The sequence below is a fragment of the Mesoplodon mirus genome (assembly GCF_964341445.2).
Source record: "Mesoplodon mirus genome assembly, chromosome: 12".
In the NCBI taxonomy this organism is placed as follows: domain Eukaryota; kingdom Metazoa; phylum Chordata; class Mammalia; order Artiodactyla; family Ziphiidae; genus Mesoplodon; species Mesoplodon mirus.
Genome location: NC_138988.1, coordinates 33,755,671 through 33,783,025, shown reverse-complemented (window position 1 = coordinate 33,783,025; position 27,355 = coordinate 33,755,671). Strand labels below are relative to the sequence as shown.

The 27,355-nt window shown below is 51.4% G+C and overlaps 1 protein-coding gene across 4 annotated transcripts in view; it reads right to left on the bottom strand.

Annotated features, from left to right (window-relative positions):
- The window catches only part of WNT5A (Wnt family member 5A), a 33,719-nt gene extending 9,073 nt beyond the window's left edge, over positions 1–24,646 (bottom strand). Inside the window, exons 1-8 of one of the 4 annotated variants that reach the window (XM_082638764.1) lie at positions 24,456–24,646; positions 23,694–23,780; positions 23,464–23,580; positions 22,804–22,962; positions 21,817–21,951; positions 11,299–11,432; positions 9,806–10,056; positions 5,127–5,419 (exon numbers count right to left, since the gene is read on the bottom strand). In XM_082638764.1, the coding sequence (XP_082494890.1) occupies positions 5,127–5,419; positions 9,806–10,056; positions 11,299–11,432; positions 21,817–21,894 (756 nt within the window). In that variant the 5' untranslated portion in view covers positions 21,895–21,951; positions 22,804–22,962; positions 23,464–23,580; positions 23,694–23,780; positions 24,456–24,646. Of the gene's footprint in view, positions 1–5,126; positions 5,420–9,805; positions 10,057–11,298; positions 11,433–13,233; positions 13,389–13,441; positions 13,463–17,536; positions 18,836–21,816; positions 21,952–22,803; positions 22,963–23,463; positions 23,581–23,693; positions 23,781–24,455 lie in introns of those variants that run through there. The other 3 variants (XM_082638765.1, XM_082638767.1, XM_082638766.1) reach the window with 3 other exon arrangements.
- Between the last annotated feature and the right edge of the window lie 2,709 nt (positions 24,647–27,355).

Sequence of the window (27,355 nt, the reverse complement as noted above, 5' to 3'; positions counted from 1 at the left end):
TATCTCTGCACACCTCGGAGTGACTCTCCCCCATCTCGAGAGCATCTCACTGCACACATCTGAGTGGCTCTCTCCCGTCTCCAGAGCATCTCTCTGCACACCTCGAAGTGGCTCCCTCCCCTTTCCAGAGCATATCTCTGCACACTTTTGAGATGCTGTCCCCTCTCCAGAGAACGTCTTTGCACACTTAGTGGCACTCCCTCTTCTCCAGAGCATCTCCGTGCGCACTTCTGAGTGGCTGTCTACCCTCTCCAGAGCATCTCTCTGCACACCTCGGAGTGGCTGTCCCCTCTCAAGAGCACATCTTTGCACACTACTCAGTGGCCATCTCCCCTGTCCAGAGCATGTCTCTGCACACTTCTGAGTGGATGTCCCCTCTCCAGAGCATCTCTCTGCACACCTCGGAGCGGCTGTCCCCTCTCCACAGCACGTCTTTGCACACTACTCAGTGGCCCTCTCCCCTCTCCAGAGCATCTCTCTGCACACCTCTGAGTGTCTCTCTCCCCTCTCCAGAGAAACTCTCTGCACACCTCTGAGTGACTGTCTACCCTCTCCAAAGTATCTCTCTGCACACTTCTGAGTGGGGGTCTCCTCTCCAGAGCACGTCTTTGCACACTACTCAGTGACTCTCTCCCCTCCCCAGAGCATCTCTATGCACATCTCTGAGTGGGTGTCTCCAATCTCCAGATAATATCTCTGCACACTTCTGAGTGACTGTCTACCCTCTCCAAAGCATCTCTGCACACCTCTGGGTGTCTCTCTCCCCTCTCCAGAGAAACTCTCTGCACACCTCTGAGTGACTGTCTACCCTCTCCAAAGCATCTCTGCACACCTCGGAGTGGCTGTACCCTCTCAAGAGCACGTCTTTGCACACTACTCAGTGGCTCTCTCACCACTCCAGAGCATCTCTCTGCACACTTCTGAGTGTCTATCTCCCCTCTCCAGAGCATATCTCTGCACACCTCGGAGTGGCTGTACCCTCTCAAGAGCACGTCTTTGCACACTACTCAGTGGCTCTCTCACCACTCCAGAGCATCTCTCTGCACACTTCTTAGTGGATGTCCCCTTTCCAGAGCAATTCTCTGCACACCTCAGATTGGGTGTCTCACCTCTTCAGAGCATCTCTGTGCACACTTTCAGTGGCTGTTCCCTCTCCACAGCACGTCTTTGCACACTACTCAGTGGTCATCTCCCCATCTCCAGTGGTCATCTCCCCTCTCCCCTCTACTCAGTGGCTGTCTCCCCCCTCCAGAGCATCTCTGCACACTTCTGAGTGGCTGTCTCCCCTCTCGAAAGCATCTCTCTGCACACTTGTTAGTGGCTGTCTCCCAGCTCCAGAGTATCTCTCTGCACACCTCGAAGTGGCTCCCTCCCCTTTCCAGAGCATATCTCTGCACACTTTTGAGATGCTGTCCCCTCTCCAGAGAACGTCTTTGCACACTTAGTGGCACTCCCTCTTCTCCAGAGCATCTCCGTGCGCACTTCTGAGTGGCTGTCTACCCTCTCCAGAGCATCTCTCTGCACACCTCGGAGTGGCTGTCCCCTCTCAACAGCACATCTTTGCACACTACTCAGTGGCCCTCTCCCCTCTCCGGAGCATCTCTCTGCACACTTCTGAGTGGCTCTCTACCCTCTCCAGGACATCTCTCTGCACACCTCTGGGTGTCTCTCTCCCCTCTCCAGAGAAACTCTCTGCACACCTCTGAGTGGCTGTCTCCCCTCTCCAGGGCATCTCTCTGCACACCTCTGAGTGGCTGTCTCCCCTCTCCAGAGCATCGCTCAGCACACTTCTGAGTGGCTCTCTACCCTCTCCAGGACATCTCTCTGCACACCTCTGGGTGTCTCTCTCCCCTCTCCAGAGTACGTCTTTGCACACTATTCAGTGGCCCTCTCACCACTCCAGAGCCTCTCTGCACACTTCTTAGTGGCTGTCCCCTCTCCAGAGCACGTCTTTGCACACTACTCAGTGGCCATCTCCCCTCTCCAGAGCATCTCTCTGCACACTTCTGAGTGGCTCTCTCCCGTCTCCAGAGCATCTCTCTGAACACTTCTGAGTGTCTATCTCCCCTCTCCAGAGCATATCTCTGCACACCTCGGAGTGGCTGTACCCTCTCAAGAGCACGTCTTTGCACACTACTCAGTGGCTCTCTCACCACTCCAGAGCATCTCTCTGCACACTTCTTAGTGGATGTCCCCTCTCCAGAGCAATTCTCTGCACACCTCTGATTGAGTGTCTCACCTCTTCAGAGCATCTCTATGCACACTTCTGAGTGGCTGTCCCCTCTCCAGAGCACGTGTTTGCACACTACACACTGGCTCTCTCCCCTCTCCAGAGCATCTCTCTGCACACTTCTGAGTGGCTCTCTACCCTCTCCAGGACATCTCTCTGCACACCTCTGGGTGCCTCTCTCCCCTCTCCAGAGAAACTCTCTGCACACCTCTGAGTGGCTGTCTCCCCTCTCCAGGGCATCTCTCTGCACACTTCTGAGTATCTGTACCCTCTCAAGAGCACGTCTTTGCACACTACTCAGTGGCTCTCTCACCACTCCAGAGCATCTCTCTGCACACTTCTTAGTGGATGTCCCCTTTCCAGAGCAATTCTCTGCACACCTCAGATTGGGTGTCTCACCTCTTCAGAGCATCTCTGTGCACACTTTCAGTGGCTGTTCCCTCTCCACAGCACATCTTTGCACACTACTCAGTGGTCATCTCCCCATCTCCAGTGGTCATCTCCCCTCTCCCCTCTACTCAGTGGCTGTCTCCCCCCTCCAGAGCATCTCTGCACACTTCTGAGTGGCTGTCTCCCCTCTCGAAAGCATCTCTCTGCACACTTGTTAGTGGCTGTCTCCCAGCTCCAGAGTATCTCTCTGCACACCTCGAAGTGGCTCCCTCCCCTTTCCAGAGCATATCTCTGCACACTTTTGAGATGCTGTCCCCTCTCCAGAGAACGTCTTTGCACACTTAGTGGCACTCCCTCTTCTCCAGAGCATCTCCGTGCGCACTTCTGAGTGGCTGTCTACCCTCTCCAGAGCATCTCTCTGCACACCTCGGAGTGGCTGTCCCCTCTCCAGAGCACGTGTTTGCACACTACACACTGGCTCTCTTCCCTCTCCAGAGCATCTCTATGCACACCTCGGAGTGGCTGTCCCCTCTCCACAGCACATCTTTGCACACTACTCAGTGGCCATCTCCCCTCTCCAGAGCATCTCTCTGCACACTTCTGAGTGGCTGTCTCCCCTCTCCAGAGATTCTCTCTGCACACTTCTGAGTCATTCTCTCCCCTCTCCAGAGCATTTCTCTGCACACCTCAGATTGGGTGTCTCACCTCTCCAGAGCATCTCTGTGCACACTTTCAGTGGCTGTTCCCTCTCCACAGCACATCTTTGCACACTACTCAGTGGTCATCTCCCCATCTCCAGTGGTCATCTCCCCTCTCCCCTCTACTCAGTGGCTGTCTCCCCTCTCGAAAGCATCTCTCTGCACACTTGTTAGTGGCTGTCTCCCAGCTCCAGAGTATCTCTCTGCACACCTCGGAGTGGCTCTCTCCACTCTCCAGAGCATCTCTCTGCACACTTCTGAGTGTCCATCTCCCCTCTCCAGAGCATATCTCTGCACACCTCAGTGTGGCTGTACCCTCTCAAGAGCACGTCTTTGCACACTACTCAGTGGCCCTCTCACCGCTCCAGAGCATCTCTCTGCACACTTCTTAGTGGATATCCCCTCTCCAGAGCAATTCTCTGCACACCTCTGATTGAGTGTCTCACCTCTCCAGAGCATCTCTGTGCACACTTTTGAGTGGCTGTCCCCTCTCCAGAGCACGTGTTTGCACACTACACACTGGCTCTCTCCCCTCTCCAGAGCATCTCTCTGCACACTTCTGAGTGGCTGTCCCCTCTCCACAGCATGTCTTTGCACACTACTCAGTGGCCATCTCCCCTCTCCAGAACATCTCTCTGCACACTTCTGAGTGGCTGTCTCCCCTCTCCAGAGCATCTCTCTGTACACTTCTGAGTCTTTCTCTCCCCTCTCCAGAGCATTTCTCTGCACACCTCAGATTGGGTGTCTCACCTCTCCGCAGTATCTCTCTGCACACCTCTGGGTGGCTCTCTCCACTCTACAGAGCATCTCTCTGCACACTTCTGAGTGGCTGTCTCCCCTCTCCAGAGCATCTCTCTGCAGACTTCTGAGTGGCCCTCTCAGCTCTCCAGAGCATCTCTCTGCACACCTCTGAGTGGCTGTCTCCCTCTCCAGAGCATCTCTCTGCAGACTTGTGAGTGGCCCTCTCAGCTCTCCAGAGCATCTCTCTGCAGACTTGTGAGTGGCCCTCTCAGCTCTCCAGAGCATCTCTCTGCACACCTCTGAGTGGCTGTCTCCCTCTCCAGAGCATCTCTCTGCAGACTTGTGAGTGGCCCTCTCGCCTCTCCAGAGCATCTCTCTGCACACTTCTGAGTGACTCTCCCCTCTCCAGAGCACGTCGATGGGCCTGAAGGTCAGACGTATATAAAACTCCAGTCTGCTAAAAAATGCTCCTCGTTTTCGTAGAACTTGTGTTTCTGTAAAAGCCTGAGTCCATCAGGCCTGCTATCTCATGACACGAGGAGGGGCACGAAGAAAGCAGAGGGGAAGGTAAGTATCCCTGGAAGCTCGGGTGAGGGCCCTCTGAGCTGGGCACCTACTGCCATAAATAACTCCCCTGTCCTCCATTTAAGCCCAACCACAAACTTGATTCCTGGCGAAGGGCAGCGAACATCAGGGACATTTGTGTGAGCCGGGCTGGCCAGCTGCACTGTGGACTAATTACAGAGGCAGAGAAAGCTCTTTCTCAGGCCAGGTCAGGAGCACCTTGCTGGAGGGGGCCAAGGCGGGATGCTTCCCCTCCAGGAGGCCTTTCTGGGGTGTCCACCCCTCTCCAGGGAGGCCTGTGTGTAGCTGCTTGGGGAGGGGGTGGGCGGGGAGTGGAAAGAGAGCAGCAGGGAGAGGCGGGGAGAGGCCGGCAAAGCTAGGACGAGAGGCGGAGACAGAGACGGGAAGAGAGGGAGACCCAGACGCAGAGACAGAGAGAGAGACGGAGACTGGAGCACAGCACCGCCCGCCCCCGGGAGGGACGCGGCGGCGGGGATGCTCACCCTGCGGCCGGCCTCATTGTTGTGCAGGTTCATGAGGATGCGCGCGCTCTCGTAGGAGCCCTTGGCGTGGATGCGCTCCCGCTCGCGCGCGTCCACGAACTCCTTGGCGAAGCGGTAGCCGTAGTCGATGTTGTCCCCGCAGCCGCCCCACAGCCAGTCCCGCGGCAGGTCCTTGGGGCGCGCGGCGCGGCTGCAGCCACAGGTGGACAGCTCGCCCTCACGGCAGGCGCGGCTCATGGCGTTGACCACCCCCGCGGCGCTCACCGCGTACGTGAAGGCCGTCTCGCGGCTGCCTGCGGGCGAGGACGGGTGAGTGGGCGCCCCCCGCTCCGCAGCCCCGGCCGGGGCAGTGCCGCAGAGGGCTGGTGGCGGGGGACCGGCTGGCACACCGCCGAGCCCCCGCTCCTGGCTGGGGAACGAGGAAGCCCTGAGTCCCCGGCCCACCCGGAGGGGGAAGGCGGGAGACATTCCCCACACACACGTAGAAGCGACACATGACAAAGGAGTAGCATCCCTGGTACCTCTGCTCTGACACTTCAGAGCCCAAGGGAGGATTCTAAGCAGTGCTGGACTGATTTTTCTCTACACCTCTTATGAAAATATTCCAAACTTATTTTCCAAAATGCCCATGAAAGAAGTCACTGAGGGAAAATGCAGAATCGGGGTAGACTTCCTTACACTTATTTTAATGTTTGGTATTATTTTCATTCTGAGTTACCTACAGGGCGGGAGCATGGGAGCTGCAAGGCTTAGAGCCCCTGCAGCAGCCCCTCCCCACTCCCTGCGGCCTTGGCGGTTGAAACCTGGCTTCCCCCTCCTCCATCCGCAGCATCAAGCCTGTCTCAGAACAAGGCTCCCGACTTTCCCAGAGGACATTTCTAAACTGGTCCCTAGAGAGTTTTAAATGAAACTCGCCTCTTCTCAAACCCCAAGCTGAGCGGGCTGATACTTCTCACTCAGGTAGGTGAGTGTCTACTTTTAAAACAGTCCGCAGTTCCTTAATGTCACTTCTGCAGCTCCCCAGCAGCCTCTGACTCCAAGTGTTAGGATAACAGCAAAAAGGAGGGAAAAAAATAAAAAGGTTCTTCTTCCCCAAACTTGTAAAGAATATATAAACCTAGAGGAAAAACGTTCTCTCCTTCCCTAAAACTTGTAGAGTATCTCCCTGTCAAACCGTTCTATAGGAGCCCTATTTGTAAGGACAAAAAAGAGGTGACCATAGACTACCTTCATCTCCACTTGTATGTGGAGACATTTCTACATGTAACAAGAAGTCACTTAATTAAAGTATTGTCCTATGAGAGAGAAAGGGTTAACACCTGGCCAGCTGAAGCTGGGCCTGGGGTGGGGGGGTGGAAGGGGGGGCAAGATGAGGGGGTCCTTATTTTCCTCAACTATAAAATTAAGGGTATTGAACTAGATGCCTAGGGAAAAAAAGGGTCCCTTCTGGCACTGGAATCTCTTTACCGGAAACGGTTGCTCCTATACTTAAGAGAGCTTGCTAACACTCTTTTTTTTTGGGGGGGGGTGGACAATGGGGGACAGCACAAGAACAGCTGACAACAGGACTCAGCCCCAACCAGAAGGCCCATCCTGCAGGAGGACGGCTCTGCCAATGCAAGTATCCCACAGGCTGCCCTTTTCTTGGACTTCTGCTCCACACTTCAATCCTCAGCCATTTGTGCTCTCCCTTCCAGGAATAGTGATGGTTCTGATTTACCAGATCTTCCCTCCCACATTTTAAAAAATGAATAACTTGAGGACTGTACGGGTGGTTGGCAGGAGGATCCAGAAAGTTCCTGTGGGGTGTGTGTGTGTGTGTTACATCTACCTAGCTTGAATTGGCAAGGCAGAGAACAGCAAGGGAGTGGAGAGAAATGAGGAGAGCAGACAGATTCTAGGGAGTGATTTGAGGATTAACGCTGATAATACAGAAAATGCTGTGTCCCTGGATGGGAGACTTGTAGAATAAAGAGGCAGTCTGAGGAAGAGAAACAATCCTCTGGAGACAGAGGGAAATAAACCACTCTCCTGTATATAGAGAGCACAAAAGGGCTTTTACATAAAACACAAAATAATGCTGCTATTTTCATAAGTCTATCTTGAACATATCCTTTTTTTTGCCCCAGAATACAAACCTGGTAGAAATCTCTAAGCTAAGCTAACTGGTCATTGCAGGGAAATGTCGGCTTGAAGAGTGCTCTTTGGCTAAAGCCTGTGGATACAGTCATCCTGGATGGAACACTGCTGGTCCAGTTACAGCTCCCTCCCTGTGAAATCTACATCTACTCCTATTCTCACCCTCCTTAAAAATGGCGCCTTTCTTATACATCTTTTCACAGCATGGAAACAAAGATGAGACAGAGACAAAAGCTGGAAGGAAAGGCTAGCATGATGAAAAAATGAGAAAGTTTCCAAAATGAAGAGTGGGCCCTTCATGAGGCAATGGTGTACAGCGCCTGGACTGGCCTTGAGAAAGGAGGTAAGGGGTTGGGGGTGGCAGCCTGAGTCAGACACTGGCCCCATCACAGGGTCAGATTCTCAGGGACAAGAACTGGCCTCCATGTCCCTGCTGTACTAAGTGCTCTGGAGTGGGGCACCCACACACCTAGCGTCAAAGGTGTTTTAAATTTTCCCTTAGCTCATTCTCTTCCAACATACCCTTAAATAGAAAAGTGAAAGCTAAGTAACTTTTCCACTATTGGCGTGGGGTCCATGTTCCTCTTCCATAAAAATCTATTCTGATTTTTCTTCTCTCCATCTCTCTCTTTTTTCTTTTTTTTTTAAAGGCTCTGTCTGTGTTCACCCGAAAGCCACCCAGCAGCAGCTTTCTGCTCTGAGACCTTGGACACCTGAGGTCCTCCCAGGGCCTCCGTGACTTGATGATAGGATCTAGGAGGGCTCCCTCCTTTAAGGCCGTCACGAGGTTCCACTCCCGCCCAGTTCACATCAACCTAGACAGTGCCACACAGCTGAGGACCAGAGAGTCTACTTACGGGGGACAATTAAATACAGGCCTTTGTACCAAGGGTTCTGCTTGTTCCCTGAGGAAGCAGGCTCTTTGAATCTTGGGCCACATTTTAAATAAATATCTTCAGCAGAACTCAAATCCACTTAGCAAATGAGAGCTTATTCTGAACCTTTTGGCCCAAAACAGGCTACGTAGGAAGGGGATCTTAAATCACAGCTGTGTTCCAGTGACTACACAGAAAAACAGTTCCAACTGCTGTGTTCCTTCCTTGTTGCCATCGGAGGTGTCTGATTTTCACTAACTCATATACATGTGAAAAGCCACTCCCATAGTTTAGTTTGAGAGGAAGGCAGATAGGGGGAACATATAAGGCAAAGGTGACAGGGGAAAGCTGACAGGTCACCATTCTGATATAGCTAAAAAAAAGTTTTTGGGTCACTCACAATATCAAAATGCAGCAGAATTCAATCTTCACTACACTGCCAGTTAACTACATAAGGCAGCCCATAATCAGGGGAAAACTCCTGTGTTCCTGAAGCTTAACTCCTAGATTCAGATCCCAGTACATACATTAGCACATTTTAATCATTAACAGGAAGGACAAAGCCCTGTGAAACTCTGCAGGCTGAGGCTGCGGACCATTTTCCCATTCAATTAGAGGACCAGCTTCCAGTCCTGTATTATTTTAGTTTATGAAGCCGCTTGGCTCAAACATCCACTGACAACTCTTTTTTGTTCTCAGTGAATGCACTTTTCAGGGTTTTTTAAAAAGCGTTTTATCCGTCCATGACGGACATTAAGCCAACTTTTTATCTTCAGTCAGTATAAATAGTTAATTGCTTTGATGAATTGCTTCTTATTTTAGGAGTCACTGCAGTCATATTAATTATACAGGCTTGTTTGCATAAAAGTAAAAAGAGACCGAAAATATTCACTAGAAAACACAGACAGGACCACATCTGTCAGACTGTAGCCTATGCTATTCAACCAAACCAGAGGCAAACTGATGTGCCAAATTCTTTGCCTTTAGCCCAGTTTTAATGCCACCTCCTCCCTGAATGGAATAACAAGTTCAACAAAACATTTAAAAATAAAGAACTGGACCGTGAGCCATACGTTAAAACTTTTTAAAGTTTCTAGGCTGAGCTCTGAAGCACGTGCCTTTGTATCAATGGCCAACATCACAAATGTAAATTGGATCACATCTGATTAAACTTCTTTCTGGGACTAAAAATAAAGCCTTTAACATATATATCTATCTTGATAGCCTTAGGAAATATCTATATTAGGAAAATTAAAACCTTGTTTACTTCCAACACATCCAGCATTCTAAAAGATGACAGTTTTTAGTTTGATGCTTGGGCCACTTTAAAAGGACAAAAATGACTCGGCTTTCCTCCTCATCTTTTGAGAGCCCAAAATAAGTGTTCTGCTACTACTATTTTAAACAAAATGCTTTTTAGAAAAATTAAGTGTTCAGAAAAATGAAGGTGTCTTTGATGCCCTCCCCAGCTCCTGATTTGGGTCAAGAAGTCCAACACTTATAATTAGATGTGGGGACAGGCATGCACACAGCCATAATGACAAAATTCCCAAGCCACCACCCTGCTGGAAGATTCCCTCCATATCAAGCTTGTAAGTAACACTAAAGACTTCTCCTAGGAGAAAAGTTTCCGTATATTTAAAAATACATTAAATGGTTTCCTACCTATCTGCATGACCCTGCCGAAGACTGAGGTGTTATCCACGGTGCTGCAGTTCCACCTCCGGTGTCGGAACTGATACTGGCATTCTTTGATGCCTGTCTTCGCGCCCTCTCCGATGTACTGCATGTGGTCCTGATACAAGTGGCACAGTTTCTTCTGTCCTTGAGAAAGTCCTGCCAGTTGGCTGCACAGAGGCTGTGCTCCTATGATATATACTTCTGACATCTGAACAGGGTTATTCATACCTAGCGACCTAAAAAAGCGGGGGGAGATGTGCATTCAAGATTTACGTGAACTCTCAAGGTGGGCCCCCTGAAAACGTGTCAGCAATACATAGTTTTAAGCACACAGATGCTTTTTCTCTCCTGCTTGTCCTCATGACAAAGTATGAGAAGGGCTTCATAAAACTCCTCTGTTTAAACTCCACTCAGAAAACAGAGGTATTGTGTAGTCCCCATCCCGCCATCTGGCTCCTCTGTTAGAGTTTTCACTCCCTTCCTTGCCCCTCGCTGCCATATACCTGAACCAGAATTTCACAAAATTCTGAAATCCACACCAGAGAAGGGGGAAATGGCAGCTTGGGGTACAGGCCTCTGACATTAAAGAAAATGACTCACTTTGCCCCACAAACTGGATTGATCTGCCTTGAAAAATGTATGAATGCCGAAAGTAGACACAATTAGACACAGGTAGGAGATAGCAGTTCCTTTTGACTGCTGGAAGAACAGGAGGACAAGTGTACTGAAGAAGACTTGTCCTACTGAAGAAAAATTCAGCCCGTTCCGGACATTTTAAAAGGGTTCCTTATGTGATTGTGAAAGACCCAAGACAGGGTATCCAGTGAACAGAAGTCGTGTTTGACAGTCAGAAAAATGCTGTTCATTTACAGCGAAAAAATATCCAGAACGCCGTCAAAAATAATCCCCTGGATATACTGCAGTCTATCGTCAAGGCCCCTACCGGCAAGAAACCCTCATTTAGGGATATTTGACTACTTCAAGTTAACCTCCTTTTGATCAAATTTCAAGCCCCAAATACCCACTTGGAGTTTATCTGTCTTCCTACAACTCTGCCTACCTCAGACCCTGAAGGTTAATAACCTCAAGTGACAGAAAATGGATGTTGGAACTCACTTTTAATACCTAGAGGTGGCAAAAAGTAAATTTTACAGATAGGCTTACAATTATTAGAGAAGTGAATTTCGGTTCCCCTTTATTTCATGATGTACTACAAGCATACCTCTGAACAAGGACCTCATAGAAAAAGGTCTGAATTTATAGGTTCTGATTCCCTATGGAACTAAAGATAAGCTTCAAAGTATTAGCAAATTAAAAAATTTTTTGATTTAAAGATACATATATATGTATATATATATACACCTATGTAAGACATATGTATTAGATAAATGCACCCAACCTCACGACTCAGCTTTAAATATTGCAGCATTATACAAACGAATCTTTAAATAAAAGAGTATGCACATAGAAAAACTTACCACCAAGAATTGCCTTCTATTACGACCTGGGCGAAGGAGATAAATATGGCCAAAGCCATTAGGAAGAACTTGGAAGACATTGCCCTTCCAGCCGTCCCCAAAGCAACTCCTGGGCTTAATATTCCAATCGACTTCTGGAGAGGGAAGAAAGGAGCAGATGTTTATTGCCTCTCAGATAATTTTCAAGCATACAAGTTTAAACAACGGAAGCATCCGGGGTCTCTTAAGTTTACTGTTGATTGACTGCGCTTCTCCTCCGTGAGTTTTTTGATGGCAAGATATAGGCAGTTTCTTTTTCCAAATTAATCCACCCACGCAACCTCACCAGGAAATCTGATTTCGCTGGGATCCTGCGCGCGGGGCACGCCAGCGATTACAAACATGTCTCAATGCTGTTGAGTCAAAACCCCGGTGCCAGGCGCTGCCTCCTTCCTGCTTGCTCGCGTCCCGCACCCCCTCGCTCCCCTCTAGTTCGCGCTGCGCTGAGTCCCTCCTCGGGAATTCACTCAGGAACCCGCTGCCACCCTCGTCCGCTCCCCGACCTGGGCAGAGCAACAAGTGGAGCCGGAATTAATTCCATGGGCGAGAGGAGCGCAAAGGCGAGAGGAGCACCCCGCCGGCGGCTGCGGAGGAGGCGGAGTGGCCGGCGCAGGGGTGGGGGGTGGGGGCAGCACGCGGGGGGGAAGGGCAAGGGTGGGGGGCGAGGCCCCCGGGAGCGGCGCGCGCGCGAGTGCCCAGCTGGGAAATGCGGCTCCGAATTAACATCGTCTGTTTCATAATCAGTTTACGGCCCGCTTTGGGGCCAGCCACTTCCAGAGGGGGAAGGGCAGTCCGGGTTTCCTTAGAACGCTCTTCAGCCAGACTGGAGTGGGGAGAAGGAGATTGGGGTGGGGGGGCACAGGGGATAAGGGGGAGAGCGAGCTGCTCTCCCAACCAAGGAAACCGGAAAACAATGCCCTCTCCCCTGCCTTCGGCCTCCTCCTTGGACTCAGTGTACCCCAGAGAAGGGATATACCCCAGAGGAAAGAAGGAGGTCTGGGTCCCGCTGTCCCGAGAGACAGGATCCTTTCTCGGCCCTCCCCGCAACCCTCCCCCAAATTCTGATTTTCTCACTCCCCCTACCGCCCCCCTCCGATCGCCACTCCTGACAGCTGCCACGGAGAAAGGGGAAAGGAAGCCAAGGGGGACTCCAGTTTCCTTTGGTCCTGGTCTGGAGTTGACCATCTCTCTATCGCGACACCGTGAGCCTGGTCATGGAACACCGCTACCCCACCCTCCAGTCCAATTCAGACTTGGTTGAGTCAGTCCCGAAAGGTGAGGGTGCAAGGCGAGGCCAGAGCCGGTGCGAGTGAGCCTCCGCCGGCGGGGCCAGAGATGCTCCCGCGCCTCAGCTGAGTCCCTGGATTCCAGGGCGCCGGGGCCCTTGTCGGCGAAGGTTCGCGTCGTGAAGAATTTCGGGGGCAGGGGCCGGCCTTGGAAGCTTCCGCTGCCGTCCTCCCCACTGGTGACTTCTCCACCTGTAGGCGGCGGCGGAGCGAGGCGGTGGCGGGTGCGGGTGGGAGGAGCGGGTTTCCAAAATCCCCTTTACATCTCTGATAAGAGTAACCCGGCTGCGCTGCGCCACCCGCAACCCCCGAGGGAGCCCCTTCCTCCGAAAAGGGAAGGTGAGCCTCCTCCAGGCGGCAGAAGGGCCTGGCCTGGAACCTGCGCCGGAAAAGAGATTGAGGGAACCTAGGCAGCCGTGGAAACGCGCAGCGGCTCGGGAGCGCGCCACAGCTTTTCCCTGCCAGCCGCCCTTTTGGCCCAGACTCGTTGGGGCTCCTCGACAGGAAATGCTTATGTGGTCCCAGTGCCCGCTACCCAGGGCTCCGCGCCTGTGTCCCACTCGTCCCTAAAACGCCGCAAAGCCCGGGGAGCATCCCGGAGAATAGAAACCTGGGGTTTCCCCAGCCCAGCAGAGAGAAGGCTCCGTCTTCCTCCCCACCCCCGCCCGAAGTGTCAAGTTTCCTCCAGGGGAGGGGGGGTTGGTTGCGAGGGCTGCCTTCGCGCGCGGCCCAGGCTGCGAAGTCTCCTCTCCCCAGCGGCGGCCAGGACCGAGCGCGCACACATTCATACACACACTCACGCACATTCACACACTCACTCGTCCACAGACACACACGCTCCGACGTGCTTCCGAGGCGGCGGCAGAGATCGCTGCGGGCCGCGCGCACTTTCCGAGCTTCCCGACGGGCGGGGCGCGTGGGGCGGGGAGCGGGCAGTGGAGAAATTGATAACAGATTCGGCGGATTACTGCAGATCTCTTTGTTAGAGGCGAAGCCACACAAACCGAACCCACTCTCGGTCCGAAGACCCCGGGGCGAGTCCACTCGTTCACAGAATGGGGGCCAACTGGGAGCGGGCCATTTGGTTTCTGCGACTCGGGTCTCTAAGCTCCAGGCTGGGGGTAGGCGGGAGGTGTCCCAAAGGGGATCCGGCAGGAGAGCCCCGCGAGTCGCGTCTCCACTTAACCCCGCGCGCTTGGCCGGAAACACCTTGGCCCTCTTCCCGCTCCAATCCCCGCGCAACCCACAAAAGGCCCCACAAGTTTGAAAGACTGAAGGAACCCACAGCAAACTCACTAATACATCTACTCTGTAGGGTGAACGTCCCTGTTTACCAAGAGATCTGATCCGAAAAGAGTACGAAATAAGACCTTTCCGGAGACTGTAACACCGAGGGTAAAACAAAAGTTCTGGGCAGAAGCTGAGTTTACCAAAGAACGGACTAAAAGTTTGTGAACAATTTCAGGGCCCAAGGAAACCGACTTTGTAAGGATCCTTGGAATCTGTTCCTAGTGTGCGACAAGTAGGAGGGTTGTGGGCATTTGAGAGGTTCAAGCACAAGGGAGGGGTGAGGTGGGGGTAGGGCGTTCGTTCGCACGCCCTTGTTTCCAGCCTCAGAACAGATCCACGCAGTCTGCTTTTTCTGTCTCTCCTCCAAAGCCTTCGCACTGGATTAAAAGTGTCCCTAACCCTTCTTTATCAACTGGCGTGCAGGCCGGGAGTGATGAGGGCGAGAGAGAGAGAGAGAGAGAGAGAGAGAGAGAGAGAGAGAGAGAGAGAGAGAGAGAGAAAGAGAGAGAGAGAGAGAGGGAGAGAGAGGGAGAGGGAGGGAGAGGGAGGGAGAGGGAGGGAGAGGGAGGGGGAGGGAGGGGGAGAGGAATCCGTCACACTAGTTTGGAGGACGTTTGGGGCAGCAGAAAGCTTCGGAACGCACGCGCAAATTCGCGAGGCACCCAAGTCCGAGGCCGGAGGCCCCTAAAACGAAATTCCCCGGAGAGAGGGCGAAGATTCTGGACCCTCGGCCGACGGCGCTATCTCACTTGATCTGGGCATCCCCTGCCACCTCCATCCTCAGCTCCCACCCCCAGTCTCCGGGAGCGGAAATGATGGAGAAACTGGGAGGAAGAAATTAGATTGACCTGGGCTCGCGGTGGCGAAAAGCACAGGAAACCCCAAGAATCCCAGCTCTTAGTGCGGGATAAATTTTGTCCCCCCCCCCACCTGCGATCTCGCCCAAAAGCAAGGAAAGAGACGTAGAAAATTGCAGGAGAAAACTCAGTGGCAGCCACAAAATTGGGGCGTCCTGCCCAGGGGAATGCTGCCGAGAGAAGCAGGAGGGGATGATGGGCTGAAAGGAGGTCCGCTTTGGGGGAGCAGACAAGGAGCCAGGGCTCCGCCAAGCGTGCCTCGGGAAGTGTCCACAGCGTTGAGTGCTGGGGGGGCGGGGGTCGTGTGGAGTGGAGAGAGGAGGTGGAGGAGGGAGCTCCTTGAGCCCAAATCAGTGCAAGGAAGGTGTGCAGCCTCTGATTGCCCTGACTCAGAACCGACAGCAGGTCCGGTAACAGGGCATATCCAAGGGAAGAACGGTGGCCAAGTCTAGTTCTGTTCCCTGCCTCACCTCATCCATCCCCGGACAAGGCTCTCCAGACTGCAAGACAACTCTCTCTGTGTCTCTCTCTGTCTGTCTGTCTGTCTCTCTCTCACACACACACACAGATGCCACTTCCACCTTCCCACACAATATGTCTAGCTCTCTCTAGGCACAGGCTCTCAACTCTGTCCAGAAAAGCTGCTTGTCGGCAGAAGGAGAAAGAAAATTAAAGAACACCTCAACCCCCACTCTTCAGAGGCAGTTTCAACTCCATTTTTTAAATGACAAGAAACAGGCCGAGAGGGAGAGAAAGCACCACTTGTCCTCGACCACAGGGAAAACTGGTGAGAGCGCCAAGGCCAGACCGAAGACTTCCTAGGGTGACGCTCCTGTTCCTTGCTATGCCCTGGAGAAGGGGTACCAATCCTTCTCCCACTTGCCCGGGCCCCATTTGCTGGGTCGGACCCTTGGCCCCTTCCTTATTAACGCAGCCGCGCAGTGCAGCTTGGCCTCTGGGGGCTTCCGAGGGCCCCTCCTGGGAGAGTGGGACCTGGTGATCTGAAGGGATGCGCTTGCAGAGCCAGAGGTGGGAGGAAGAGGCAAGCAGCTGCCCGCCAGCCCAAGGAACAGACTCCAAGACGTCCTACCTCAAGGCAGCCAACAGGGGGCAGCCGGTACCGCACAGCGAGGAAGAAAAAGGCTTCAGGACTAGCTGAGCTCTGGCGCACCGTGCTAACCCCTTGTGCACCGGGGAGCTCCGCTGAGCGGAGGGAAAAGCAAGGGACTCTTTGGCTGGGCCTCCTGGGTAGGGTCTTCCTTTGTGGAGACGGGCCTGGCTAAGTAAGGCTAGTATATCCAAGACCCGAGAACAACTGACCTGCTACTCCGCCCCAAAACACGCAGGGAACAGATACACACACTCGGACACACAATTTCCACTGCCTCCCATCGCTTGCGCGCTTTCTTTCAGCTTTGGCCCCTCGGAACTCCCCTGGCAGAGGCTGTCTAGAAACAAAATCTCCGCATCTGGCTGGAGCAGCCGTGAACGCCGGCGGGAGGGCAGGGGTTGAAGAGGTGCCATCCCACCGCTGGCTCCAAGCGACTTCCACACAGTAAGCTGTCCATTTAAAGAAAGACGAGGGAGGAGAAGGGGCCCCGATGCCAGGCTGCGATTGGAAAGTAAAACAAGGCCACAGGGTCTCCAAGTTTGGGGGGTTTAAAAACGGGTTTTTTTTGGTGGGGGGGGCTTGTTTGCTTTAGGAAACATCTTAATTACAATTCCAAGCTTATTTTCTAGAAAACTGAAAAGGGGAGAGATCAAGAAAAATGAAAATAAGGATCGAAGCTTGGAGGACAGAGAGGAAAAGTTGTTGGAAAATAGCAAGTTATACTGCAGGAAGAAATGTTAACTTTCTGTAAAAGTGAACTCTCGGTGACCCTCGGAGTGTGTGACTCGGCTTTAACATACAACTGACAATTAAAACAAACAAGAGTTCACAAACTGCCCCCCGCCCGCTCTCCCAACGCGGAGGCCCAAATGTTTCTAAAGGACAAGGCAGATTCCGCGCAGGGGGCCGGGGCGCGCTCTCCCAGCGGACAGGATTAGAGCCACCACTGCCAGCCCTCCCCCCGCCCCCATCACTGCTGCAAACTGCGGAGCTCACCCAGTGGCAACTAATAATGCTAATAACGCGACCCCGTTCCCCGAGCCAGGGTGCACGCTGGCCCCCTGCCAGGAACTCTTAAAGGCACAGGGCCTGCTGCGCTTGGGTCCCCGGCTGCGTTGAGCTTGCAACCTGGCCTCTGGCTGCAGAGGGCGAGAGGTGCGCTGCTCGGCACAGTCGGCCCCTAGTCCAGCTTCACGGTCTCTCAACCAAGGAGTCCCCTTCCCGAGCCCTGGCTACACAGCTTCTCGGTGCCCGCGCTTGGTAAATATTTGTTGAATTGAATCATTATTGCTGTTACTGAAATATACTAAGTAAATTACACTCGCTTTTCTCAGGGCAAAAGGAAAGTCATCCGTGAACCGCTGTGTTTCTGTCTTGTCTCTTCCCCACTTTCTCTCCAAAGTCTAAAAAGTTTGCAGAACGTTTGGTGGGACCAGGTCTCCTGGGAGGCCGAGGCAGTGCGCGGGGCTGGTGGGGGGGGGTAGCGCGGCAGGGAAAGGGTAGGGGTCCCTGCCAGCTACGCGGGAGTTCTAGCCTCTCCAGGAGGTAGGAGAAATGGGGGGAGGGATAGGAATAAGTGGGGGGGCGGCGGGATATTTAGTTAACTTCCAAAAGAAAAAAAAGTGGCGAGCGTCGGCGGAGCGCAGAACACCTACCTTCATTGCGAGGGGGAGGGGGCGCGGGGAGGAAGTCGCCGCAAGACCGAGGGCAGCCGAAGAATCTGAGCGGAGCGGCCGGGTTAAGCCCGGAGGGACGATCCGGCGCAGAGCTGCGTGCTCCTCCAGGGCGCGTCGGGCAGGCTCAGGGGATCGGAGCCCAAGCGGTCACTGGCGTCCGAGTCTGGGTGCCTGAGCCGGAGCAGCGCTGGGATGCGTCCGTGAACCGAGAGGCGCCGAAGTCCGCCTGCCGACAGCAGGAACAGGGCCCGGCCGGCGCGCAACAAGGGAGCCGCGGGTCCGGCGAGGGCGCGCAGGCGACTGTTTCGCGGCGAGGCGCTCCCTCTCCAACGTCCATCAGCGACGGCGGTAATTAGGGCTTTCCAACCCCAAATGTGGGCGTGATTGTGCAAAAGACTTTACAACAAATAAAAAAAATTCTTCACAAGAGGGTGAAAAAAATGCCCCACAACTCAACTCTGGCCCGGGGCGGGGGGGTGGGGGAGGCGATCCGTGCGCCCAGGTGCCTCCAGTTCATTCACACCACGGATTCTGCAGACTCCTGGCGGCTCACGCCTCCTGATACCCAGCTCCTCCTCTCTTAAGTCTGCGGCCGAAACGTCTGCTTCCAGGCGCTGATCCTGCGGCCGCGAGTGAGTGTGTGGACGTCTGTGTACACACACAGACACACACCCAAACACACACACACCCACACGCACTGCAGCTTGGGGGCCACAGAACAATCAGGCGCGCATGGGTTTTTCTCCGGGAGATGCCGCTGAAAATGCAGAAGTCGCCATCCGAGCTGCAAGAGTCAGCGCCAACTTTTGTCCTTTCATTTTAGGGTTTGGCAAAAAGGGGGAGCAAACTGGGTAAAAGTTGTCCCCGAAAGTTCTGCCTCCAGTGGGTTCGGGGACGATGCGCGACTGCCCCAGGGGAGACACTGGCTCCCTCCTCCCAACCCCCTTCTTTCCCTCTTCTGGTTAATCCCCCTCTTTTCCCCGCCTTTCCAGGGCGAAGAGGCGCGCGGGCACCGCGGCCGTGGGGCTAGAGAGGGGCGAGGGCGAGGGACTCCGCGGCGGCAGTTCAGCTCCGGCGGTCCATGGCCGGCGTGGCTCCCCCACCTCCTCGTTTGGCGCCGGGACGGAGGGGCGGGAGAGTGAGCAGGCGGGCGGCGGGCGGTCGGGGCACGGCGGCGGCGGGAGGAGCTCGCTCGGCAGCGGCCGCACGGAACCGGACTCCGGGCGGCGGAGGCGGCGCCTCGGAGCTTGCAGCAGCCTTCCACGCGATCCTGCGCCCCACAGACAGACTGACCGACCGCAGGGACCACGTCCCCCCCACCCACCCCCCGGCCCTCCTGGCCAACTGCCTCCCTCTCTCCCTCACTCTCTCCGGACTCCTCTTTACCCTGGTGTTCTAAGAGCAAAAAAAAAAAAAAAAAAAAAATTTAAGTTGCAGAACCAAAGGCTGCTGGAAAGGGGGGGAGGGGAGGGGAGACAGAAAAAAACTATACTTTGCCTTTGCGCATGCGTGCTGAGGCCGACCTATGACAAACTCTGCAGGATTTTAAAGCCGTACCACGAGCTGGGGTGCAGGGGGGCGGGATACACTCCCTGCTCGAGCCCCCTGCTTTTGGCTCCCCATCCCCCAGGCATCTGCTGAAAGAGAGAGGTCCACTCCGCAGCCGCTGCCTGACCGCCGCCCGGCCCTCTGCTCTCCTTCCAAAACGGCCTACCCAGTGGAAACTGAACCCCAACTTCAGCCTGGACCCCTTGGCTCACCTGTCCAAGGCCGCTCGCACTGGGGCTGCACGGGGCGCTGTCGCCATGACACGGAATCTCTAGGAGGACCCCCTTCCCATTCTTAACCTTGGGGGAGGGTCCCTAAGCCCGGGGGCTGGAGAAGAGGATAGGCGCACACATCCTGCACCGCCCCCAGTGTAGTAGATTTGGGTACTGGGGTGCGCGATTGAGCATCTGGCTGCGACCCAACGCATCCAGAAGCGACCCGTGATCCTGCCGGGTTGGATCTTGGCTGGTCCCCTCAGGTGAAAAGGCTGGGAAGTTCGGCAAAACTAGGTTCTGCAGGGCACTGCAACTTCCAGGCACTTCCAGACACTTGTGGTTTTGGGGACCCCGATTGGGCGGGGTTGGTGGACGTGTGACCCCTACCTCCCGCACGCCAGGGGCACCACCCACAAACAGTGGTTCACATTGGAGTGCAGTTCTTGTTCTCAGCCCTCCCCATCCTCAACCCAAGGTGGAAGACACACACACACATACACACACACGATTCAATTTCTGCCATACATCTGGCATGCCCTTGACCTTAAAGCACAAAAACCCTTAGCCTGGGTACTTGGGGCAGTGGCTGTTTTGTTCTTCCCATCCCCCACTCCCATCTCTGGCTGACCACCCCAGGGCGATGCTGCCCCACCCTTTGCAAGTCCCTTCCTGACCATTACTTGTCCCAGCTGCCTGTACCCCTCCAGGGTCCTGGCCTTTGCTGGGCACACCAAAATGGCAGTGTGGGCTTCCCACAAACTGCAAGAGAAGCCCTGGCTTCCTCCGGGGACGATTTCTTTCACCAGGGGCGCCTGCAGACTTAAGAAGGGGGAATCCAACTGTATCATAGATGCCCTTGGGACATCTCCCATTCACCTGAATCCCCTCTCCCTTCACATTCTCTAGGCCTTGACCACAGAGTGGCTATTTTCCAATTTCTAATCTAGCCTTAGATCTGCCCATGGGAAGGAGGGTCTAAACAAAGAAGGGTCCCCTCCTGGCAAACTGCCCCTGGGCAGTCAGTGTCCCTCCGCAGTTCCCTCCCTCCAGCTCTCTGGCCCAGCGGCTGCAGCCTGGATTCTCCCAGCTGTGGGAAACACACCCTCCTCCTGGGCTGGCACCCCAGCAATGCCCCGCAGCATGGCTTCGGAACCAGTTCACCCACGGAGGCTCTGATAAGTGTCAGGAAGTAAGTTGACTAAGAATAGAGTTCCCAAAGGGTGCTGAGCTGAAGCCCCCCACGTGGGGAGCACCTGAGTGCTGGAGGTAGATGCTTGTAAGATCCTATTCTGAGAATTTGCTCCAGAAACACTAGCTACCTAACCACAAACCTTTTAAAAAAAAGTTATATTCTGAATTATCTGAATAATTGCCTGCTTCTCTCTAATTGCCTTTGTTAGTGTGTGTAGACATAGCCCCAAGAGTTTTATTTCCTGCTTTGCTGTCTTTCCTCTAGTGGGAACTGGTGCTAGGTTATGGTTGACTGTAAACTCTTCAGTCTGGAGTTCCAGTCCCAAATCTGCCTCTTTCCAGCTGTGAAACCTTAGACAGGTCATTTAGCCTCTCAGAATCCTCTTAAACACACACATATGACAACAAAAATATTGATTTTGTTACAATACAAACAAACAAAAACCAGAGAAATATAATGACCTCGCCACACAACAAAGAAAAACAGAAATATGATGACCTACCTGGTAGGAGAGCAGTGAAAATGAAACAGATGACCTTGAAAATCAGGGGTGCAGTGAGAATGAACAGTGATGCTTCTCGAGAACTTAGCAGGGGTCAGGCACGCACTGGGCACTCAATAACTGCTACTCTACAAAAAGCAGCTCTGAAAACAGGTTTTTAAGCTCCTTTGGTGGCAAAGCTGTAACTCCCATGACAAGATCATTTATAGTCTTAATTTATCCCAGTTGGAGTGAATGTTCATACTCTTCACAGATGAAATATGAACGGTGTTGGGTTACCAGGTACTTCCCCAGACCTCACTGGGGCTATTTGCAAACTAAATAATCATATGCCCCATTTTATCTTTCAAAAAAGATTCCAAAATTTCCAACAAACCAGTCTATCCTCAAGGAGTTCAGATAAAGGATTGTGAATTTTATCTGATGGAGTTAATATTGGGTGTGCTGAGATTATACCCTACGAGGATGCAATAACCTCTATGACAGTGTTTTTCACGGCTGTAACTCCAGTGCTCAGAACCGTGCCTGGCACTTGGTAAGCGCTCAACAGTATTTGTTGAATGACCAAATGAATGCATGAATGGATGAAGAAATTCTTTCCAGGGGAAAAAGTCAAGGGAAACCAACTGTGAAATCCACTGAGAACCTTCAATCAGGTTCTGCTCTGGAAAGTCAGGCTCAGTTGTAAGAACCAGTCCCACCATGGGTGCTGGTTAATTTGGCTGGGAGAGGAGCAGACAGTTGGAAGGAGGCAAATGGATGCCTCTTCACCTCCACCTTCAAATATTCTTGTTTAACCTACCTCGAAGTTGTGGAACTCCATGGTTTCCCTTTGCAAAACCGTGTGTGCATTTGGGTGTGTGCACACAGATTGAGTCATCTGCAGACACACTGGCAAGGCATCGCCATACTCCACTCATTAAAAATGCTTTTGAGTCTGTGGAACAAATAAATCAATATCTTTGGCTGCTCTCCCAACAGGGTTATTTCACAAAACAGAGTGCAAGATAAGGAATTTATGAACGATCGCATCCCTGTGCCGCCTTTCTCAGTGGGAGAAAGCAGGGCCTGGGTTGTCATTCTGGGAAAATCTACCCCCCTTTTATGCCCAGCAAATAATACTTTATGGCCCTAGGTTTATGGTGGTGTTTTAATGATCCGCTGTAGAAAGCGGTTTTCTCTCTGGTCACTAGAATTTGTCAAGAAGGGCTGGAGGTCATAAAAGAGGGATGGGCCCCAGGGACAAACAGGCTCCATCTTCTGAAATAAACTAATAAAGATTTCCAAGATGTTTACTCCTCCACCTCAGAGTCAAGACCAGCCGGGCTGCTGGCGAGGGGCCCACAGATGGAGCACTAAACAGGACAAAGAGGCCGGAAGGGGGTCAGGGCTTCCTCACCACCGCATGGCCACAGTCAAAGTAATACCATCACATTGTGTTGCCACTGGCCACCGGCCTGGTGGGGAGGAAGGGACAGAGGCTCCTTTGAGGTTAGAGGACAATTTTGGACACTGGGCAGACTCAAGGAGTCTCTTTGAGAACCTCAGGCTCTCCTAGCACTGGCCTAATCACGGTGCTCTCCTAACTTAGAGCCCTCTTTATTTTTATAGTCAATGGTGCTTTTTTTGTGTGTGTGTGTGGGGGGGGGGTCTGAATGGGTGCTTTGTTTTTTTGAGTTTTAAGGGACATCGAGGTCAAACAGACCTAAGCCTGAATCTCCACTCTGCCTCCTGCTGACCAAGGAACCCTACAGGGGTCACTTTCCCTTCTGAGCCCCAATCTCCTCACCTGTAAAATGGAACGTATTAGGGATGCTCCAACAATTGAGATAATGTACAAAAGGCCTCGGTCCAGCCTCTGCCCATGGAGAAGACTGCTGTAGTGATTTCAACATGAGGAATATCTGTCCCTGGGTCTCTGGGGAAAATCCTGAGACAAATGAGTTGCCTGAGGAGGGTAGGGGCGGAGGTGTGGGAAGAGGAGAGAAATATGGTAGGCAATTATACATGATCCGCCGGGTCTGCACAGTAGAATTCAATAAGGATGAGGCTGGTAAGTGCTGAGATAATAATGAGTAATGAATAATAGTCATGATTGCTGGTAACATTTATTGAGCTCTTATTATGTGCCAGATACCAGCTCCTGTCTGAACTCTTTAAATTCACTGCTTTGTTTCATCCTTAATACTTCATGGGGTAGATCCTGTTTTTATCCGCATGATACAGAGGAAAAAAAAGGGTTCAAAGAGTTCACAATTTCTATAAACCCAAGCTGTTCTCGTATTCAAACCCAAGAGTCTGAACCCTGGTAATCTGAATCTAAATAACAGAGGCTTAACCACCACACTTTACCTATAAATAAAGAGAAAACCACTTTTTTAAAGGTATCTCCCTGATTCCCCAAATGTGCCCACACTTTTCCCCTTGGCCTCTCCCACATGAGGCTTACCTTAGTGGAGTCTTTTCCTGAAAGCTTCTGATTCACTCCACTAAGCCCCAAACACAAAAACCACCAGAATAAGCCACACCAGGAAAGCCCGATCAAGTCCAGTTCAGTTTGATGGATCTGTCAAAGATCTGTCCTTATTTCATTCACTGGCGTGCCATGAAACCACGACTCCCCTGCCCCCATTCCCCCAGCACCAGCAGCAATCAAAGCATCCATACTCAGCAACTCACCCTGAGTTCTGGCCTTGTCTGGACAATGTCCTCTGAATTCCCTGTTCTCTGGGAAGGGCTCAGCCTGGTGCTCCTCCTGTGTTATCCCTGACGCGAGAGAAGAGGACATGAGGGCTCGCCCTCCCCAGTGCAGCTCAGATCATATCACTCCCCTGCTCAAAGTCTTGCACGCACTCCCTACTTTACCAGATAAAGTCTAAACAAGTTGACCTGCCTGGCAGCCACATCGTAATGCATCCTTTGCGGTTGCTGTTCCCCGTGCCTGGAAAGCTGTTCCCCGCACCTGGGCACCCTCACTTCATTCAGGCCACCACCTCAGTGTATACATCCTAACCTAAGGGACCTCCTGCTCCCCCTGCCGGTGGTTCTCTGAATGATTTTCTTCTTCCATCCTGGTCTAAAATGAGCTCATTTCATCGGCATGCATATTTCTTTGTTTTCTGTTTCCCCTCACTAGAATGTAAGCTCCAGGAAGGCAGGGGTCTCATCTACCTTGTTCAGAGCTGTAACCTCCAGTGTCCGTCCCAGAGGAAACGCTCAGAATGAATGAATGAATGAATGAATGAATGGTCATGCCCATAGCCACATAACTGCTCAGCAAGGGTTTGAACCTTGGTAATCTGACTCTAATATCAGGAGCCTAACCAGTATACTTTATAGATACTTTACCTACAAATAAAGGCAAAACTATTTTTTAATGTCTCCCTGGTTCCCCAAATGTGCCCCCACCTTTCCCCCTGGTCTCTCCCACACAAGGCTTACCTTAAGTGGAAGGAGTCTGATAAGAGAAATAGTTTTCTTCTGAAGGAAGATGGTGTTCCATTACTCCCCCTTTTGCCGTACTATTTCTTCGGAAAGGCGATTTTTTTCTTAACTGGCGTTTTCTTTTAAAAGGCAGCTGGCATGGTCAGTCTTGTTGCCCATTCCATATTGTATGTGGGCCACTGGGCCTCTAGATGCTGGGTTTAGGAGAACATAGGTTAACTATTTGCAGGGGAACCCAAGTCCATTTATTAGTCTCTTCTGAGAGACAGGAGAAAATGCTGGAGTTTTATTTTGTCTTATTTATTTACTGGTCACAAATTTCAATATCACGTGCCTAAATCTGTGTATTAGGATTTGCAAATCTGATTTGGCTACACTCGGTAATTACTTTTGTTCCCAAACAACCCATTACCCGGCCAAACTTCTGGGTATGTAAGAGAAGGTTTTCAAATTCTTCAGCTAAGTTCCTTTCTCTGGAAGAAAAATCTAGAAAAGTGTAATATGTTTTAAAATTTTCCAACTTAGGTATGCAGTGAAACTGGTTGGCAGAAGAACACAATCTCATTAGAAAGGGGCTGGATAATGTGCAGATTCGGCTCTAAGAAGATTCCAATATAGATCAAATCTATCCTTTCCAGATAAGAAGCAATGAACAAGTTTCCTTTCATGACCACCTGGAAAGCCTACCTGGAGGATGAGTGTTAAAAATGGATTTTGCCTGAAGAAGAAAAGTGCATCCTGGCATCTCACGACTACATAAGAATATGAACATCTCTTCTTGTTATTTTCACCTACGTGACACAATTTTTAACTTCAAACCAATGATGGAGAAAATTTTTCAGCAAGAGAGATACATCATAGTAACGTATCTAAATGAAAGGGACAGCATTTCACCATTTAGTCACTTATTTGGAATTCCTGATACCAACCTGTGCACAAAATATCTAGGAAGCTGAGGCATTTTTTTTTTAACTTTTCAAGAACATTCTGACTTACAATAGCAATTACACATCTTACTGAATTTTAACTGGAGTGACTCTCACAAGATTTTTCTCTTCTGTGCAAATATTCTCGACCTCCTTAAAAGGGACCATAAATAATTCCACACAGCAGAATTAAATCCCAAGTCCTTTTAATTTTGTATACATTGGCACTATAATCATCAATGCTCAATTAAGTGACACTGTTATGACTTCCCAAATCTGTCTCAATAAATCAGAGAATTTTGGATAAAAGCTTCTTTTCTCCACTTAGTTTAATCCTTAATTCAGTGATCTATAAGTGTCCATTAAGGTCAAGTGACAATTCACTGACTTTGAAAAACATGAGAAACACTCCTAGGGCAAAAGATCCCGGTGTCTCTGAATGTATTTAAAGTAAGTGGTTTTGACTTAAGCAAAGATTTCTACTTAACCCAGAAGAAAAGCAGTTACTCCTTGGAAATAGCACAGAATTCAGGAAAGTGAAATGAATAATGGCAAAGGATTACATTTACCTATTCCAGCCCGTACATATATCTACCGAGTATATACAGGAACATGATGGCTCCACTCATGTGTCATTTGTGGACAACCCTCCTTTCCTCAACCCAGGAGCATGATACTCTCAGTCATGCAGACATGTCATAACAGAGATTAGTGGGTACGTAAGCACCATGCCTCCCTCATTCTGCATGCTCAATTCAAGGATGTTTGAATATACCTCTTTCTATTTGAAAACGGAATTCAATCCATGTGACGGCATCATCTATTTCAAAATTCAACAACAGGAAATAAAAACAAGTCATAAATTTAGAGGGTCAGTTTGTTGGGACTGAATTACAGCTACAGAAAATAAATCAAAGATCAGCTTAACACATATGGAAAGTAGTAGCCGTGGACATGACTGACAGGCCATTCATTCTTTCATTCATTCATTCATTCTTTGCTCATTCAGCCAATATTTATGGCTCATCTACTGTAGATCATCAACTATTCATTTAACAAGCTTTATGACGCATTCATTCATTCACACATTCATCACATAAGTATTGTATGTGCCAGGTCATGTTATCATGTTGGTTTGTTCATTTTAGAAAACAGGTAATTACTGAGCACTTACACTAAGCACTAGACACGAACAGGCTCTAGAATAAAATCTCAAATGTATGGCTAAGAGGGAAGCCCCCCAAATGTGTTTGTAAACATATCCTGGTTGTTACTGCTGCTTGGGTGAGGGCGCTGGGTCTGTGACCTCTTAAGGACCAAGTTCAACATTGGGGATCCCTCCTCGTGCTGGCTGGCCAGGCTACGAGTCACAAGGGGGTCCAGCAAGAGAGAGGGGTTTACTCTGACTCAATGGGTCACCAGCAGAAGACAAACCCTCTACATCCATGTCATTGCCAGGGCTCCCAAGCACTGAAGTCTTACAGGAGGCTCAGAGAACAGATGCACACTGTCCTCTGTCGAATGAGACTGGTTTGAGGTTGGGAGAACTTGTAAACAGTCTCTTTTCTACCATCGTGACTACCTACCCCATAGAAAATAGAATTTCCCCCCACTTCTGTCTTAAAACACTCACTCAGGTCTGTGCTAAGCATTTTATGTACATAATATGGACCCTGACCTGAAGGCTGTTATTATCCTGATGCTACAGAAGGGGAACTTAAGTCTGGAGTAGTGAAGCAACTTGCCCCAGGGCACATAGCCAGGCTAAAGATGAATCCTGCAGATCAAGAGCCCTGGTTGGCTATAAATGTGGTTTCTGGGTAAGGGGTTGGGAAGCATCCCATGACATAACGAGTGTTGAAAATGAAGGCAATATAGAAGTAAGCAGAACCCAGAAATGGAGAACAAAAATGGGACACTGGCCTTCTGACCTTGTTGAAGCCCTTGGATCCAGCCATGCCTGAGGGCCAC